The sequence below is a fragment of the Corvus moneduloides genome, chromosome 2 (genome assembly GCF_009650955.1).
Source record: "Corvus moneduloides isolate bCorMon1 chromosome 2, bCorMon1.pri, whole genome shotgun sequence".
NCBI lineage: Eukaryota > Metazoa > Chordata > Aves > Passeriformes > Corvidae > Corvus > Corvus moneduloides.
The window spans coordinates 45,763,015-45,782,747 of record NC_045477.1 but is presented as its reverse complement, the minus strand read 5'-3'; the positions used below and the strand labels follow the sequence as shown (position 1 = coordinate 45,782,747).

Sequence of the window (19,733 nt, the reverse complement as noted above, 5' to 3'; positions counted from 1 at the left end):
TTAAGTGGGATTAGGAACAGATGTTGGGTAGCTTCAGGATAATGAATTGTTTAGTGGGGAATTTATAAATATTGAATTCTAATATCAAGAGAAATGACAGTATTGTTTCTGGAGCTAGTCTCCTGTTCATTTTACAGTAATATTCCCTCTAATAGTGGTGAGAATAGAACATATAATTATGACCACATTTCTTCAAGATCATTTTTCAGTGAAGCCTGAATATATGGAGCCCTGTGACTGTTCAGAACTTGGACTTGGCTAAGTTGTGCAGGTTTCTTAGAGTGAACTCAGGCACTCACTTTAAGGGAGTCCTAAAAATTGCATCTTCTAAATGAAACCCCAAAATGTTTCTATATAGAATTTAAAAACCCCAACTTTGTAATAATAAACTCCTGTCTAGAAGAGGTTTTCTCAAAATACACGTTGTGTGTCTGCTCTCCTGTATTCATCCTCCAATATGAGCCATCCTGCTCATATTGGAGGATGAATACGGAGATGTGTAACTTCTTCAGTATCATTGTTCAGGCTGTATTTGCAAGAGTGGAAAAAAGTGATGAAACAAGGTAAAAGTAGAAGACACTTACTGTCTCAACTACGTACAACACTAGATGGATTTTTGCTGTTTCCCAGTATGGGCAAAATGGGGAAGGACCTTTTTCTAGGTGTGTTCAGTGAAAGTTCATAATTTTTCCTGGGTTTGAGTGAAAGATGTTATTCTCTTCACAAAATTAATTTCAATTTCACAATTTCACTTGGCTTTCTTATCTTCCACCTAACGCAGATGATGAACTTCCTCCTCTGGCCTCTATTCTGCTCTTCTTTTTTGCGAAACTGTAATTTCTTACCTGTACCTTGTATCTGTCTGTATCTTATCTGTTTTCTTACATGATTCAGATATTGTACTTTGTGTGTGTTTGACTTGTGTCTGTAAGTTTTCATTAATGCCCTAACAGTTAAAAGCCATTAATAAAGGTAGGTGTTCTAGGCCATGCCATTTTGAAAGTACAATAAACCCAAAGGAGTTTTCCAAATCAAATTTAGATCAACTTTAAAAACTGCCCTATCTTGCTTTTAATCAACTCTTCCTAAATAATTATGATAGGACAAAATGATTTTGACATTTTAACAAGATTGATGGTAGAGGAAGTGCTAAACTCTGAATTTTGGCAGGGAAACTGGCTGCCCTGTATGCCTGCCTTTCTTTCTCAGCTTGGTGGGAGGAAATGCCTTTTTGATAGGAGTCAAAGCCTAAAATGCTCAGAACCCAAAATTTATCACTCTGTCAGTTTAAATATTTCATGTGGTGATGGCTTTTGAATTGTGTTTTGGGGTCTGTATGTGAGGTGCATGGGGTTTATCCCTGTGATGTCTCACTCCACTTCATATGCTTACTGTAGAAGGCTACATGCAAGTAAAAGTAATGCCACCCTTACAGCAGTGGGTGGTTATAGCTGTTCTTTCAGCAAGTATAATTTGAAATTGGACAATAGGAAAAAATAGATAGTATAAGACACTTCTTCACACACAATATAAAAGTTTCTCTTGCAGAAGGAGAGCAGATGCTGACTGTATTTAATGTATAGAGAGCCTGATAAAGGGCTCATGTATTAGTACATCTCAAGTTATGAACTTTGGAAGATGACTATTGCCATTACCAGCATTATTATGTTCTCCTGTGTAGTAGAAGAGGGATCACAATGGTTCTTTCTTTACTTCAAACTTTGTATTGAAATTCACTGTAACTATCCTGGCACTTTTTTTAAAGTGATGTCTGTGCTGTCTTATAGGCACAGAAATGAGCAATACTGGGGTGAGCTACTTGAATCTTATGATCAAGTTGCAATCAGGATTTTGGAGGGTGTGGATAGGCTAGAATCCTGTCTCTTGCTGGAGAACCAGGACCTGTCATGCAGATAGTCCACCTTGCAATGAAGTTTGTGGTGTGTGTTGATGGTGAGACTCCTTTCCACCCAGTACCCGAGCATCTTGCCTCCTTGTGTGGAAAGAGAGAAGCAGCTGGAATTGGTGGGAGCTGAGAGAGAACTTTGGTTCATTTCCATCAAGTCTTCTCTTTCTTGCTTCAGGATAAGGAGGCCAAGCTCACTCCAGCTCCAGGAGATGGTCAGAGGATGGTGTTGCCAAATTGGCTATCACTCAGAATTTAAGGCCAGCCACCACCAGCCCCTGTGATACCTGAGGAGTTACTAGAATGCATGGGGGGTTATTTTCTGCTAAATCTCCCATCTCTTAACAGGAAGATTTTGCCTTTACACAATGAAAGGAAACAGGAGAGCAGGACTTGAGGCTAGTGTGAGTGTAGTTGTTGTAAGGGCACTTTGACCTTTTTGTATCCAGTTCTCTGCAGTGTGGTTGCCACAAAGTCATGTATCTGAAGTGTGTTGTGCACATAAATGAAGGGCAATTTCAGTGGAGAGCCTGTAATAATCTACATTTGTAGACCAAATGGTTAGCAGAGAAATAAAATCTCAGTAATGTTTGTTGCTTGCCTTGGAGAGCAGTCTTATCTCAGAAAATGTTTTGTTACTGATGGTAATGATTTACTTTGGCTCTTTAGTCAATTAATGTATATGCATAGTATCTTATATAAGACCATTACCAAACTGAGAATAGCTCTTATTACAAACCACAATTTGTCTCCTGTTTTACTTGCAAAAGACTTAATAACATATTTCAGCTTAAAAATACAAAGCAAAAGCTGATGTGAAAAAAATAGCTCTTTTTTCCCTATTGTTAAGTTTCGTCATGAAAGCAAGATGTGAGTGAGTAGGTGTGTAGGATGCAATTCCACCAGCAGTCACACATTTGTTCCAAATATATACTGAAAAATGCTGGGCACTCTCGGGTTTAAGTAATTCAAGTCATAATTACTTTTAGGGAAGATTTTTTTTAAACAATCAACGAAAGTTTTTGTTCAGAAAGTCTTGCATCTCTACCATGTTGTCTCTAGTGCAGGTCTGATTGGAAGTTATTTATTGCATCTTTCTTACCAATCTTCAGAAATAATCTTGAGTATCTTTTAAATTGGAAGATGAGTTACTGCTGTAATTTAAATGATTGTTCCAAAAGGTAAGTGTAAAGGAAGTCATTGGAACGTAGTTGGAGATGTTTTTTATGCTAGCTAAGTTTTCTGTAGTAACTATTACTCAAAGCAAGGCAGTCATGCCATGACAGATCTGACTGGGACAGCAGAAGCTGCTTTTGATACCAGTTGTCTAAATGTCTTCTGGCCTTGTGCCCAAGTAATGTCTGATCCACATGTAAAGCAGTTGCCAAACGCTGCAGAGCTGAGCATCTTCATCTAGTCTGAATTGCTGGCTCATGACATCTGCTTCATGAGAGGACCAGACATCCTTGCATCATTCGGTATCAGTGTCTGCTAGATAAGTAGGGTGAATGTCTAAGAACAAAAGTGTGGCTAATAGTCCAGTTCTCTGTGCCTGACCTGTCCCTTTAATCTCCTGGATTAGCTACTTTATTAAGACAAGTGACAGTTTTTGAGGGTGTTGTGATATATTGTAGGAAAAAGCTTATTTGAAACACTTGAAAAGTGTTACTGCTAAAACTGGAATGGAAACTTGTTATGGCTTGACTCCACAGAAGTCAGGGCAATGCAGTCTTGGGGGATGTTGCTTGATACGACTTTGGTAGAGTTAAACTTGGAAATCTCCTTATTCTGAGAGTCTGATTCTTTTGTATAAGTTGCTTATACAGCAGAACTATTTTGGGAAGTAATTCTTTCAAGGTATTTTTGTTATTTAAGATACAGAAATCGGTTTTTAGTGGGTTTTGGTCTTCTTGGTAGAATAGCCCAGTAATTTAAAATTGAATGACATTTGATTATTTAGTTATGTTGCAGCTATAACAATTGCTTACATGGGTGGAGTTATATGTTTAGCTGTCCTAAATGCAGTACGTGCACTAGTTAAAAATGGTTGCTTGCCCTTGTGTTGATTACTTTTTCCCTTTTTTTCTCTTTCTCCTTCTATTTTTGCCTGTACTCCTCAGCTATGTTATCACCATCACATGGTGTTCCCCTGCACATGCTTCTCAAGTTCACTCATGATCTTTCTCCTTTGCATATGCCTCACTATTACTAGGCTTCCCTGCCTGCTGGGACATGTTGGCAAGCCATCTGGGCTTCCTTTATTCCTTGCTTCTCTGAGCGTGTCTTGCCTGATGGTGGCTGTCAGCAAAGTCCAGACCCAGCAGTGCCATTGCCATCTGTGGTAGCTTTTGCTTATCCCTGTGCATCGATAGAGATCTGTTTCCTAAGCTTTCCCTGTTGGGTTTCCAGGCTCTCTGCAGCAGAGTCTAGATGCCATTGTGAAGAACAAGAATGTCTTTAACTGGGTTTTCATAAGCCAAGAGTGGCCCACAGACCAGAGTTTGGGAACAGTTTTATTGTACCTTTTGACTGCGAGGAAGGCAAGATTTGGAGAGTTTGTGGTGAATTTTATGAAGTCACACTTCAGTAGAAGTATCAGATTTTTGTTTCTGCCCTTGTCAAGTTTGTAATGTACTTCACTTGCAGACATAAACATTGCCTTTGGCAAGAAGGGCTCCTACTTGGCTTTAGTACTAGCAGGTACAAGCAATTTGATCCTTTTTTTTTTTTAAACCAAGAAAATTCTCTTAGTAGGCATGTTTGCCTTTCCATAATCCTACTAGTGTTTAGGCTGTACTGTTCATAGGGGACCTTTTTTGTAGGTGGGAATACTGTGGGTGTCAGCTTAAAACATTCCAGCGTACTTTCTCCATGTTCTCCCAAGAAGCAAAGTCTGGAGGAGTGCATGACTGTTCTTTGTGACATGGTAATTTGCAGATTTCCCCCAGTGTAATTGTAGAAAGGTGCTAACTTTGATTGTATTCAGTGCTGTCTTGCCATAGCAAAAGTGAAAAATCGAAATTTGTCTTAGCAAGTTTTTTTTCCTGCAAGGAATGAATGCTGCTCACCCCATCCTTAGTTATGTTTATATTTGATCATGGCCAGGATTTTTCTTAGTAAAATTATGATGCCGAAGTAGCAATGCAAGCTGGTTAACTAAATATTTAAATAAAAAACTACTCCATTATTGATTTTAATAATAATGTTGTCACTTGAATGGTAGAAGTTGTTACTTTTAAGATACTGTCAGTGTCTTAAGTAAGCAATAAGTAATATTCTCTGGGATGCACAATGATATTAGAAGAAACTTCTAAACAATCGAGGCGTTGAAGATATTGAAGAGGTCAAGATTCATAGTCAGGAGCCAATTCAGTCTTTTTTTATTGGCCTTGTAAGAAGATAGAAATTTTTTACAATGAGGGTGGTGAGGAACTGGCACAGGTTGTCCAGAGAAGTTGTGGGTGCCCCATCCCTGGAAATGTTCAAGGCCAAATTGGATGGGGCTCTGAGCACCCTGATTGGGTGGAAGGTGAAAGTGTCTTTGCCCATGGCAAGGGATTGTACTAGATGGCCTTTAAAGTTCCCTTCCAGTTCAAACTTTTATGGGATCCTGCAATTCTATTCTGTGGTCTAAAACCATTAAGAAAATAATGTAACTTCTAATATATGATCAAAAAAAGTTGTATTTTGTAGATCTGTGATGATTGACATGAAACTGCCTGAACAGAATCACTTGGGAGGGTGGAATTTGATGCTTTTATTTTTTTAAAGCAAAAAGTGTTTTCAAATAAGAGGAAGGAGCTAAAAAAGCAGACTTCAAGTGTGGATGTGGTGTTACTTCTTCAGCCAGTTAGTGGCAGATACACAGCGACTTCAACTTTAGTCTTAATGAACATCTTGTATTTGCAACCTGTTTGCCTTTTTTGTCATCTATTACCTTAATTTCTTGGCACTTTCCATCCTGGCAAGTAAGTCATCATTACATTATATTTTTAAAAGGTATGTTACTGAGGTAGGAAATGCTTGTACAGAGCAGATGTTTCTGAATACATATGTGTAGGTTCAGTTCCTCTGTATACATCTAACTATTCCTATTGAAAATAAAAAAATCCTAAAGCCCTTATTCTTTCCACATATACATCAACAGATGTTTCCTAGTCATGTGTGTACTTTCCAGTTGGTCTTCTGTCTTCTGCAGTTACATTACTTTCTTATTAGTCGGCCAGGCTTTCAGATGAGTGTAGTGGTCCTGCAAGTATTAGTGCTAGTCTGCTACAGTGTTTCTAGTCTTGACTTATTTCATTCTCTTTCCTTTGAGTGGATAGCTGCCATTTGAAACAGCAGTCCTGCTGGATCCTGTTTGTGGGCACTGCTGCTTCTGGTCCTTTTCTGTATCCAGACAGCCTTGGTAGCTAAAAGGTTGTAATTTTATTTATAATACCGTGTCATATAGGAACTCTCTTCTTATGGGGCAGTAGCTTGTTATGCTAAAATCAGAAAGATGATCATTGTCCTGGAGAAGTTTTTATACATAACTGGCAGGGCAAAAGAGTGAACAAATGGGTATTAGAGGTAATGTCAGACAGTACAGGAAGAAAAGTGATATAGCTGCAAATGGTTTCAATATGCCAAAAGAGCCTGCTCATTACCTTACTGTTTTTTAATTCCTTGTTAGTTGGATAGTAGAGAAGAGTTTGAAGGAGACAATTAGAAAGAAAACAGTGAATGGATGTATGTGTTCTAGGGGACCTTCCAAACATGATGAATGCCTTGGGTACGTTTCTAACCCTATTGTGCCAAGGAGGTGCTGGCAGGAGGGTACAGGGCTCTTGGGCTTACTAAGCCAGTGTTCTTATAATATGAAATTTCCACAGAATGTGCGTATGCTGGCCTTTTCTTAAAGCAAAAATTAGCTGGGCTTTACTTTCATTGTACAGATAAATATTGTCTGAATGCAGTGAAGGCAGTAGACTGTGAGCTTTAAGCTCCCTCTGGTGGCTTTACAGTTCAAACCTTAACTGTTGCACTTGTCTGTTCTGGACAGTTTTGAGAGTCAAAGTTTGTAACATATTATTAAGTTATTGTTATTTTAAAAATTAATACAGGAATATGATGTGCCATATGCCTTTCCAAGGTGTCAAAGGTCTTCTGTAACTGGACTTCAGAGAAGTAAAAGAGTTAAAATAATATAAAGCAAGAGGTCTATTTTCTTGTTATTATAAGCATAAAGGAAGTATTTCCTGTAAAACTTTACTTCTCTGGTTGTTTTTTCAGTGGTGCCAATAGTTTGAAGCTGATATCCCTGAAAGTGCCCTAAAGTATTACAGAACAGTGAAAACAGATAGGATCTCTGTATGGCAAGCTTAAATATAATGTGTTAATGCAAAAATAGTTTTTGGATCAGGTAGCCCTGATTTGGTCTTCTTGCTCTAAGGATGTGAATATAAATGACCCCAGGCTTGCAAAAAGTTATGCTTTGTCACACCCAAAGAATTTGTTCTAACATGGCTGTAGTTAGTGGGGCTTCATGAGACTGCAGAGCTGTGAGCTGCAAGGTCAGTAGTGTTGAAAGGGAAATGTCTCTCCACGCCTTTTCTCCCCATCGTTGCAACTGGCTCTGGCACTTGTCTGGGTTTTTGATGTTTGTTAGGGTAACAAATGTTCATTCCCCTTGCCCCAGGATTTCACCTCTATCCTCTTTTTCTTTTGTGGACTAGGTGATAGAAAGTATCATGCAAAGAGGTAACAAGACCATGCAGTTGGGACCAAGAAAGGAATAGGACCTCTCCTTTGGGTAGCAGAAAGTTACTAAAATAAGTCACTTGTCTCAAGAAATTTGATTCTTAGTTCTCATGCTGTATCTTTGGGAAAGAGCTGTGTGTTCCTTGAGACTTAAAATTTATTCCCAGGCACTGCACAGCAACAGAGGCTGTAGATTAAATGCACCTTAAATGATAACTGGTACTGAAAAAAAGCAGCCTATCACCACCCAATATGTCCCTTACTGTGCTGGTTTAGGCTTTTTTGTTGGGTTATGGTGAACCAGACTGGGGAACTGATCCAGATGGAAAAAAAAAACCTGCTTTTTTTGTTGTTGTTCCAGCTGATCCAGATGAAAAAAACCTGGGATGATTTTTGGTAATCACTTCCCCAATCTGGTTCTCTGCATTTGCACAAATGCTTGCCCATACAATGGGGGGAAAAGTGGGGACTGGTTTTTTTTGGTTGTTTATTTGCCACAGCTCTGACTGAAGTGCTGTTGCTGTGTAGGTCATTCCTGAATGTTTGATAACCTGCTCCAAATATTTTTCTGGCATTCTGTACAGCTGGTTCTGTTGCAGTGAATGTAGCTAGAGTCCATGCAGAGGACTGTCCTTCAGACTGTGGAAAACACAGATGGTTGGGAACAGCTCCTGCTGCATGCAGGAGAGTTGAGCTTACATCACAGAAATGTCTGTTAAATCAGATTTCTTATGGTTTATCTACTGGAAAATATTTCACTTGGGTTAAAAACCTTGGTCTGTATGCTAAGGTCTTGGTGCTTTTATTCCCAAAGCAGTGGCTATAACTCACAACTGAAAGATAGGTGGCACACATGTTCTCCTCAAACTGCTAGGGACAGAGCTGGAATGTGGAGTTTGGAAGTTCCACTGACGTTCAATAACCTACGCTGTCACCTTGATCCTGCTCTGCAGTTTGGATGTGATCTTTGGGTGTGTGCACGTTCCTTTCTCAAAGGTGCATCAGTTTTGCTTACCCTGTTTGTGGTATCAATTCCCTGCAAGAATGCAGTGCCATGTGTGTGTTCAGATAAATCCCAAATAGCAGAAGTGAGAGAATATTTATTAGTGACAGAAGTGAAGAGCAGCGTGGTGCTGTGAGCTGCTGGTACTTTCTGCATGGTTGTGTTTACCTTGTAGGGTGGGGGAGGGGGGTGTTGGGGTTGCTCCATGAGGTGAGGCTGCAGTGCAGGCAGCTTGTCTGTGCTCTGTAGGCACCTCACAGAGGTCCAGGTTATTGCATGGTTTCATGCTTTACCTCTAGCTGATTTTCAGGTAGAAACCACCGTGGAGGTGGCTTTCAACAGGAGAGCAGCAAGGGTTACCTTAGCAGCCAAGGTGCCCAGGATGTAACGGGGTGGGTGTATATAGGGATGGGTGTAAGCTGAGGAACCACCGTAGCCATTCCCAAATGGGCTTACTTGTCTCTTCAATCACACCCAGTCCTCAGGATGTCAACTTTAACATTAAACACTAGAGGGTAGTATATTACTGGTAATACTTTATTTTAGAACGTAACTGTAGTTTTTAAATCCCTTGAATTTATTATACAATTAAATATTTTAAAACAAATGTAGAACTAAAGAAAAAACAGTGCTTTGCTTCCGGGACTGTGAGCATGCATAGCAGCATTTAGTGATGTGCAGTGGTATTTTTGGTCTGAGCAGAAAAAGGATTGGTTTGAATTTAGATCTGACTTGTAATTTTCTTCAGAAACATCATTAGGAAACTATACTTAAATTATTCACTCTCTGCCTCATATCTTGATATTCACACCTATGTGCATGCGAGGTAAATACACAGTGGTATATAAGAAGAGGCTGTGCCTGAGAGCAAGCAGTTTTGCCAAGAAATACTTGGTTTTGGTGTTTGACTTGTTAAACATTTATAAGTTCATGACATATAGCTCTTACTATGTTTTTGATCAGTGCTTGAATAACGTTTTTTTTTCTTTCAGGCACCACCTTCCATGGTCAATAATGAACAACGCCAACATGCTGAGCACATATTCTTATCATTTAGAAAATCAAAATCACCATTTGCTGTTTGCAAACATATTTTGGGTAAGTTTCAATAAATGGAGTTAGGTGTGTACATTCTTTTATAACTGGAACTGTGCTGCTCTTTTACAGCTGGGACTATGGACATCAGTTTTGATTTTGATATGGGGTACTTTTTGATGGAGGGTGAAGCCTATTACTGTCATTTTCTGTTTTATTTCTGTCAGTTTCAAAGCTGTAAGGTGTAACTTCATATAGCTAAGTTCCTAAACTGATTTAATAGATTTCCTCTGCAACATGGTTATTGTAATACTGTCTAATCTATGCAGCTTGTGCAGCTGCCAGTAGTGTGGCTGCTTGGCTTTGTGCTCCCCATTAAATCAGCCAATGATCCAATTTTATACACTTCTACCAGATCTTGCATTAGTGCTGAAATTAGTTTATTTCTAGTTGAACAACTTAGTTGCTGTTGACAGCCCAGCCAGAGGAAAAGAGGGAAAAGCTAGAGAAGTTTCTGTTCACCTGGTAGAAGCAAGAGAGTATTGATTTGAAATTTTGTGTGATTGTACGTGTGGAGAAAGGAAAGAGGCAGATACCACCCTTCATCAGAAATTTCTTCGGTTTTAATGGAAATGCTATAAATGTGGTTGTGTAGCAAGTTTTTAAAAATAAATGTTTTTACAGGTGCTATAGAGACTTATTAGAGTTTGGCAGCTAAATCTGAAAATTACAGGCGCAGTAGGGATGTAAGATTGCTGCTCAGCACTGTGGTACTGACCAGATGCGAGTGCTGGGGACGGGTGAGGGGCAGTTTCAGTGAAAGCCGACTCTGAGAGCTGATGGGGGAAACCTCAAAGTTTGCTCAAAAGAACACATGCCAAAACCACAAAAAGTGACTTTTCTTTTAAAGAATTTGCCAGAATGAACAGAGAAATATTAGAAATATGTTTAAAATATTATTTTCATATTTAATTCATTCTGCAGTATTTTTTTAACAGTTATTTCTAAATTTACTGGGTTAGAGACTTACAATTCATGAATATTGTGATGTCAGTATTGCAGACCTACTCGTATGTTATACTGTGATATATAGACCAGGATGTGCTTCCTTTCCTGCAACCAAAATTTCTCTCTACAAATTAGTTTCTTCTGTGTTTAGTATATTATAGTAGTACTCCATTTGGTTTGGAAGACTGCAATCACACTTTTTGCTTGATGCGTCAGCAAAATTGATGCTTCTTGTTTTCACACTGATTTTTAGAGAAAACTAAGTGGGCAAAAACATCCTTAAGTAACTTTGTTTGCAGACCATTTGGAACTAAGTGATACATTCATCATCGATCAGAAATGAATAATGAAATTTCATGAAATCTTAAATGTGGCTGGTTGGAAAGAATATGATGCTGATTTTAATACCTTTTGGATGTCTAGAAATATTACATCTTAAACTGTTCATATGCTACCACCACTGAGAAGCCAGCATGTTTCCATGTGGGGCAGGTTTTTTGTAGGAATGTAGGCAGTTACAATGCTGAGACCTGGAACTTAGAGACTTTTTCAAAACTTTGTGCTTCCTCAGTAAGGATCTGTACAGTCTGGACAGAAAGAACAGGTAGTTAAGATTTGGGAGTTGAGGAAGAAGAGGTGGGGATTGTGAAATCAGGAACCAGGGAAGGGAAACAAGCTGTTCATGATGAAGAATAAAAGAGTTGAAGTGTACTGAAGGGATGTGTGCTGGTAAGGGTGTGCTGGAACCAGAGAACTAAGTAGATGGCTTAAAAAGAAACAAAAAAATGGTCAAGACAGGAACTGGAATGGAGGTAGAGAGAGATAACAAGGATGTTGATGTCATTCGTAGAAAGAAGAGTGTGTGAAGGACACAGGGAGAATAATGGAGAAAGTGAGCATATTGGAAAAGGGGAACAGCCACTACTATGTTGTTCTTTAGAAACCTGGAGTTGAACCCAGGAAGCACGAGGCTCTGCGTTCTGCTGTAAGCTTATAGCTGTTCAGTGCACTGGCAAAACTTGTCCTTCCTTTCTTTAGTAAGTTCCTGTGGGGGATCATGGTGCTCTGGCTAATTACAGGCCTGTGCTGGGGGCTGCAGGTCTGTGCTGTCGGAGATCGCAGTTGTGTGGCTGTGGCACTTGGCGCAAAGGGGAAACTGTCCTATTTTAATTACGTCCTCTTTTTTTGGGTGTGTGAGCTTTTTACAGTTAGAAAAGCTGAAGACCCACGGTAACAAGTGCCAGAATTAAAATTCCCATGCAGGAATAATTTAATTTGTTTTTGTATGTGTTAGACATATGCATTAATCTTTTACTTAAGTGGTTACTTAGTTTTCCAAATTAAGCTAAGTAGATTTAAAGGTGGTTTATTTTCATTTAAGCATGTTTACCTGTGTGGGTTTAGATTTGGAGCCTGATTAAATTACTTTAAAATATTTTAGCAAATTATCTGTTATCTTGGATATAGTATTTGCATATAAAGGAAATTTATATTATAAACTTGTGTGTATGCAATTGGGGGAAGAAAAATTTTGTAGTAATTTAAATCCCTTCATCTCATGATTGAGTTTTTTTCAAAACCAGTTTTTCTAGTCCTGGCAGGTCACCCACTATAGCTCAAACTCTGCTTCTTGTTTGGGAATTTTATTTCATCATTTCATATTTTATGCTTTTGCCACCCTGTGGCTGCACCCTTTCTGAAAGTTCTGTCTGTATTTTCTACACAGCTCAGAATGTTTTGAAACTGGCTTCTGAGATACTACCTGCTATTTCCAAGTTAAAATTTTTAAAAGCAAAGAAGAACAACAAAAACATCTCTGTATCTTTTTATCATCACAGAAATTACATTAATATTCTGGCATTTCTCTTTAAATTATACTTTGTAGTCACCAAACTGTTACCTTTCTCTGTAACATATTTTTATACTTTCCTTAGTGCATCTGTATACATAGTAATCCCATATTCAGATAATAATGGCAAATGATTCCTATACTGTGGTCAGAAATTATATTTTGATTAACTCAAAATACTGGAAACTTGAACATGAAGTAGAACACTTTAAGTACACCACAGTGTAAAATTTTTCTTGGATAATTAAACACAAATGTTACCTTTTAGTGTAAGTGGATTTGCTTCTTTTTATTACCAATAAAATGCATGTACTTTTATGCACTGTTGTTTTCAAAGGCAAGCACAGAAATTTTCAGCTTTGACATGCCTGTAAGGTTAATCACTTTTACCAATTAATGTATTGGAACTAAAGCTGTCATCTTGTTTATTTTATTCCCCCTGTTGTTAGCATTCTTATTCCTGTTCTTTGAATCAGCCTTCTAGTGCAGACAACTTTTCTCCTAGGTCATTGACTTGAATAATGTTGGACAATTTGATAATTGTATTATTGACTATTTCACCCCCTTCTGAGCTGTAAATTCTTTATCTGTTTTCATAGCACCAATATTCTATTTAATAATAAATGATAGTAAATTCCAAAATTTTTTTTTGTCAAGCTGAATACACGTCTTCTAATACTCAAGTTGCCTTTGTTTTTTCCCACAGAAACTAGCAAAGTGGACTATGTCCTTTTTCAAGCTGCTACTGCGATAATGGAAGCAGTTGTAAGAGAATGGATTCTCTTGGAAAAAGCAAGCATTGAGTCACTGCGAACATTCCTTCTAACCTATGTCTTACAAAGGCCTAAGTAAGTATAGAAAACATACCTCAGAACATGCAGAATTCTGCATAAAGGCTGGGTTATCATTTTTGTTTCCCTGGGTAGCAGTGCAAAATCATTTTAAGAATAATTTGTTTTTTAGTCTTAGCAGTTAACTTCTGTCACCTTTCCCTTATGAATTCACGCAAAATATTTGAAAAAGAAATGTGTTTAAAATTTTATTGAGCATCGATGTCCAGAATTATTTGCAAATATATTTGTGCAATGTTGTTTACAGCCTTCAAAAGTATGTTCGGGAGCAGATTTTATTAGCGGTAGCGGTGATAGTGAAACGGGGATCATTAGACAAATCAATCGACTGCAAAAGCATTTTTCATGAAGTCAGCCAGCTAATCAGCAGCGGTAACCCCACTGTGGTAAGTACTCAGGTTTTTTTCTTCAAAAGTTAAGCAGTCTGTATCAGCAGCTTAGGTTTTGTACTTAGTGGCTATAAAATATTTTATACCTCTCTTATCCAATTAGTAATTAAGTTGATAGCTATTAAATCATTTACCAAGTTGGAGACGTTTTAATGTGTTGGGACTGGGGGTAGTATGTGTACTTCTTTGGTATACAATGAGACCATATTTTTAGGGAATGGTTTTCTGAATAGCTGCTTTAAGTGACATAGTTGTGGGTTGGTGGTTTGTTTTGGGGGTTTTTTGTTTTGGGGTTTTTTTGGTATGGGTTTTTTTTATTTGTTTTCTTTTTTTCTCTGGTTTTCTTTAATCAAATCGTAAGATTTAAAACAGATTTTCCATTAGCTGGAAGGTTCTTTGCACACTCTGTTCCCCTTCCATCTGTGCGGTGCTGCTCTGCTGCAGCTCAGCTGTTGAAATAGACAGTGAGCAGGAGGCATAGGCCTCTGCTGTTCTCTGGGAGACGAGTAGGTGGAGAGAAAGGGGTGTGCGGAAGTAAAACATGGAATGGAAATACAAAACTTATTCTTGATTTAATGTCATACTACTAGGGGTAAGTGTTACCTTCCATACTGAGCTCAAAGTGGAAACAAGGTGTCCAATATCTATCTATGCATTTAGTGAAATTCCGTTTGCTATGCCAGGGGATAAGTTTAGAATAGGTCATAATAGAGGCATGTAACTAGAGCTTAAAGAGTGGTGATTTTGTCTCCTACCAAATGAAAATCAAAGAGTATATAGATTCCATGCTGAAACTTTAACTGAAGCTTTTCTCAGACAAAAACCTTGAGAGAACTGGCTCCTAACACTGCTGAGCGTTTAGAGCAGCAGTTGTGCTACACAGATGTGAGTGGCAAATGTTTAACTCTGAAAATTCAATCAAAGTGTACTAGAAGTAATCCAGCTCATGTCATGGTCCTAAAAATAGTGTGTCACCTCTGAGCAACAAGTAATATCCCTCCAGGGTATGGAAATTTCATTTACTCTTGTAAACCTTAATTTCACAGTTATTTACCTTAAGGTAACTGTTTTAGCCTTTTGATTCTGAATAATGCAGATAGAAATGGGTATTTGTTAAGAAGAACTGAGCTAATGCTTTTTTCCAGGAAGCATAGTCTGGTTATTAAAGCAGTGTTACAGCTGAGGTTTTCAAGTTTTATGCATGACACTCTGTATGCTCATGTAGTTTGTAGGATCTTTGCGTAAAGATACAAAAGTGGCGCAAATAGAAGTGTGGGCTGTGAACTGAGTCATGCACGGTCCAGCTTGTGCAGCTGTACTCTGGGCATGCACTGTCCAAAGACGCATTGCACTGACCACAGCTTACAGCAAGCTAAGACTGCCTGCTCCAAGCATATCGTCCTGGGCATGCTGTGGAGCAGAGCACTTTGCAGAGGAGCTCTGGCTGGGGGAAGGGGTGCTCTTCTTCAAGTTCAGCTCACTGCCAAGTTGAGCTCAGTTTTTCATTTCCCTTTATTTAATTTCCCTCTCTTCACAAGCATGAATTTTTCCATAGTTTTTCCAAAATATTTGTGCTCAAGTTTTAAGAATGGTATTGAAAATGTCTAGGGTATTTAATGATGTTTTCTATTCTGGTGTGCTAATAGCACTTAATACCAAAAAAAAAAAAAAAAAAGACACGTGATGCTGCTGAAACGTCTTTTCTGTACGGCATGGTATATGGTTGTTAGTCTTTGGCAAACTGGTTATAAGCACTTGCTCCGATGTATATATGAGGGTTTATATTGTAAACCAGTTCTCATTCATGAAAATGTTCTTGTAATCTTCTGAGACTTAGCTGCAAGGGAGACTCTGGTACTGGCACCCAGGACAGGCATGTACAAAAATAAGCTGTAATAAAATGGCGTTTTAGCACAGTACCTGCCAAAACTGCGTTCTGAAGGGGGTCAGGGCATGCCTCTTGTATAAATATATAACAACTCTGAAAGGTTGTATGAAATAATTCATACAATGAATTATTTATTATTTTAGTTATCTTTTCAAATATGGCTGGGTGGTTTTGTTTCTTTACTAGTGTCCCTGTATCATTCAGCCGTGCCTGTGGGGCCATGTGGGACCCCAGTGGTGCAGTTGCCTTGCTGCCGTGGGGATTCTCAGCTAAGTGCTTCAGGGTATGGTGTGAAGCCCACATCCTGAAGGGACTGGTACTGCTTTCAAGATCCAAGATGTGCTGTCAGGACAGTGCCATGCACTGTCACAAGTGTTTCTGGAGATTCGTTTATATTAGTTACTTATAGGCGTCTGTTCAAATCAGGGAAGAGGCTAGGATGTAGGTTTTGAAAAAGATTGGCAGATACTTTCCAGTCCTCTGTGCTTCCCTGTGGAAGGAATCATTCCACTTTTTTGACATGTCTTTTCTGTGGCGTGATACGCATTCTTGCCTCCTTGTACACTCAAGTTGCAGAAGTCTGTCATACCTTTGTGACTCCTAATTTTTTTTCCAGTCTCTTTTGTCACTTTCTGTATCCTTCTCAGCCTTCTGCTCACCCATTTGTGTCGTCCTGCCTGAGGTTCACTACACATGGAGTCAGCAGAAGGTCACTTCATATTTAAAAATGTTTAAAGCTCTCAAACAAGAACTATCGGCAGCTCTTAGCTGCTGCTAATTGGTTAGAGCATGGTGCTAATAATGCCAAGGTTGTGGGTTCGATCTCCATATGGGCCATTCACTTAAGAGTTGGACTCAATCCTCGTGGGTCCCTTCCAACTCAGAGTATTCTGAGGTAATGGCTTTCTACGGCAGTTTTTAAATGAGAGAAAGTCCATTTTGAAAAAGCAAAGCATTCTCTTGTCTGCTTCTTGCTTACTTTTTTGTCCCTGTTGGCTGTGAAGCTTCTTGACCCATCTTTACCTCACAAGAATAATGTAGGTACTTAATCTTTTCCATTCCCTGCAACACTCCACCCAGTTTCTGTCAGACATCTCTACTAACTTTGTGATCATTAGACAGTCCTGCAACATGAAATCTTTGGGACTTTTCAGTAATATCTTGTCAGGGTCAAGTCTTGATAGTTGGGGTAATAAGGAGGGCAGTGAATGTAGATGGTAGTCTCTGTTGTGTGTGTCCATTTGCAGGATTTGATGTGCTTAATACCTCAACTTCTCAAGTACTGATTAAAAAGATCTTTAGAGATGGATTTATTTTGAGGCTAGTTATGTAGCGGCAAACTGTCATGTGAGCAAGACTGATGGATGAACTGTTGAGAATGAAAAAATAAGGAGGTTGGAAGGAAGATAAGGAGAGGAACTGTGATGAGAGTAATAAAATGGCTTTAGTATTGAGTAATCTTTTAATAGTGGAACACAGTGTACATGTTAAGGAAATAACAGGACACTAAGGAGAGTTAATACTTCAGGGATGGGAAGGATGCATGGTTAGAGCCAGCTTTAGAACCTGGAGTGTTGGCTTCTGCTGCTGGTTCTCTGCCATTTGGTGCTTTATGAATCTCACAGAAGAAACTTTGTCTGAGAATGGAAAGTAAACTTTTAGTCTGGCTGCCTATTTATTTGTAACTGAGTTTAGGTAGTAATCCTCTAGGAGGACAAGGATTAGCTTTGGAGTTCTTAGTTTTGTTTTTCCTGCCTCTTCCCATATTATCGATACAAGCCATCCCTCTGCTCAGGAAGGAGAATCTGTAATCTCCCTCCAATAGCAATTTCAGGATCTCTTTTCAAAATCTTCATCTCTGGGGGACAGAGATTCTGGCAGCAGACACAGTATCATGAGCCAATCTTAAAATTCTAAATACATGTTTTCTATCACTGATTTCAAGATTTTGGAGAATTGCATGGGCCAAGTTCTTCTCAAGTATACATGTTTTCAATTTCTTGGCTTTTTCTTCTTGTGTTAAAATATTCTGCTTTTGCACAGCTGAAGGATTTCATTTGTCCTTCATCCCTGCCAGAAGGACAGGAATCCTGGCAGCTAAGTGACTGACTCCCAGGAGGATCTGGTCTGCATGTGAACACAATCAGATAGATTTTGTTTAAAACCAGACTGAGATATGGATCACACCTCAATTTCTTCCAGCATATGTATAGGCAGATGCAGAGGGGTCCAGCTGCTAGACTTGACATGGGACTGGGGAGCAACAGAAGCTATGTTTTTTTAGACCTACAGTGCATACTGTAGGCATGTAGAATGTATTTAATATAAAGCTCCATATCTGAAGCCTACATATTTTTTTGTATATGGAAGATGACTTGTCAAGAATCACTGGAAAAGCTCTGGAATCCTAACCGTTCCTTCTCTTGTAAAATTTGTAAAACTGTTTTTCTGTTTCCCAGTGTTCCTAGTTGGGCTAGAGAGAAGATCCAGCTGCTTCAGATTACCTAAAGCTTTTGAGGGATGTGCTGTGAATGGATTTCATGTGAGCGGTGGGAAATACTAATAAGCGAAACTCTAGGCATTCATCTTTATTGAGGTTAATCTATCCATTATAATAGCTGCCTGGATAGCTAATTATATTTATTTAGTATTTACAGTTCTTGTTTTTATTATTTAAAGGGAGTTTTACTTCTGGAAATCTGTCTAGCTGTTACTGTTTCATGTGGTAGGGTAGGAGTTGGAGAGGCTCTCCTGACTTTCATGTTTTGACAAAAACATATATATTATCCCACTCCCAAGCTGTGTCTTCTGGTGTAATAAAATTATTACCTTGTTCTACGAACCTCATTGCCCTTCAAACATGTTGAATATAAAAAACAGAGGGTGAACCAGGATATTTAAGCTGATAAGTGCTCTATAAAGGCCTAAGTTAGTGTGTTAAAGATTGGTTTGGGAATTTTAGGAATCCAAAAACTAGTCCACATGTGAGGTTAAAATTCAGTAATAGAAATGTAAGAGAACTTTAAAATGCAAGTGGTTTTAGTAGTTGAATTAACGAGGGTGTTTTTACAGTTTTCAGATTTTTCTGTTGAAAGGGAACCGGTTTTACCAGAGATGCAGTACAGCAAGTCTCCAGCTTAGTTGCTTAATAACTACTAGAAATTGATAACTCCCCAGTATTATTTACACTAAAGCCACAGTTTCAAAGACAGGGCTGGGAAGTGAGGAGATGTGTTCCAAGTGGTGAGATGTGCATCACCTGTTCTAGGTATAGCATACCAAACCCTTTCTTTCTTCTGTTTTGCCGTCTCATGAGATTTGCACCTGTGGAGTCCCTCACCTGTGACCTCAGAGACTCACTGGGAAAGAAGAAATTAAACCTTTCCATGTGTTACACCATGTATTTTTTTTATTACAGTGGTGACACACAAATAAACAGGCTTGAGGGGAAAAGCCTCTTTAAGACATTTGTTGTCCTTAGCTGCTTGGTGTTTCGTCATTCTTCCTCTCAGAGGTACTGCCCTTCAGAATAAATGTGTTCAGTAATATACTGGATCTTTGTTAGTCTGCTTGGAAACAGCCCCTTCTCCCTCACAGCTTCTCATTTTTTTCTTTGGGTGATCTGCTGTGGAGCACAGCCGTGTAATGCAGCTCATTTGACATAGCTGGCAGTATGGCAGGCAGAGGCAGGCAAGAAAGACCAGGAATGAGTACTGGGAAAAGTGGGGGAAGGGAGGACACCTGCCCACCAAAGAGCACTTGTCAGGATGGTGTATATTTAAAGCTGGGTGCTGCTGATGGCAAACTGCATAGCTAGCCTTACTATTCATTATTTTGAGTTTAATTGAAAGTCCTGTATTTGTTCATGCAGCTATGGTAGGAGTAAAGATCCAGCTGATGCCATTCAGACAAGAACCTGGAGAAGGATATGTTACCTTTATAAATGGTTTTCAGGCCTTCAACTTCTTTTATGAGATTACTTCTTTTTTTTTCTCCTCCTGATTTCTGCTTCACAACTTTGCCTGTCTCCAGAGAAACAAAGAAAAGCCTGTTTTGCACCCT

At 38.8% G+C, this 19,733-nt stretch overlaps 1 protein-coding gene across 1 annotated transcript in view; it reads left to right on the top strand.

The window, feature by feature from the left end:
- The window catches only part of XPO4 (exportin 4), an 81,973-nt gene that overhangs the window by 11,494 nt on the left and 50,746 nt on the right, over positions 1-19,733 (top strand). The window contains exons 2-4 of the mRNA XM_032099390.1: positions 9,644-9,749; positions 13,250-13,391; positions 13,642-13,780. Coding sequence (XP_031955281.1) covers positions 9,644-9,749; positions 13,250-13,391; positions 13,642-13,780 — 387 coding nt within the window. The remainder of the gene's footprint in view (positions 1-9,643; positions 9,750-13,249; positions 13,392-13,641; positions 13,781-19,733) is intronic.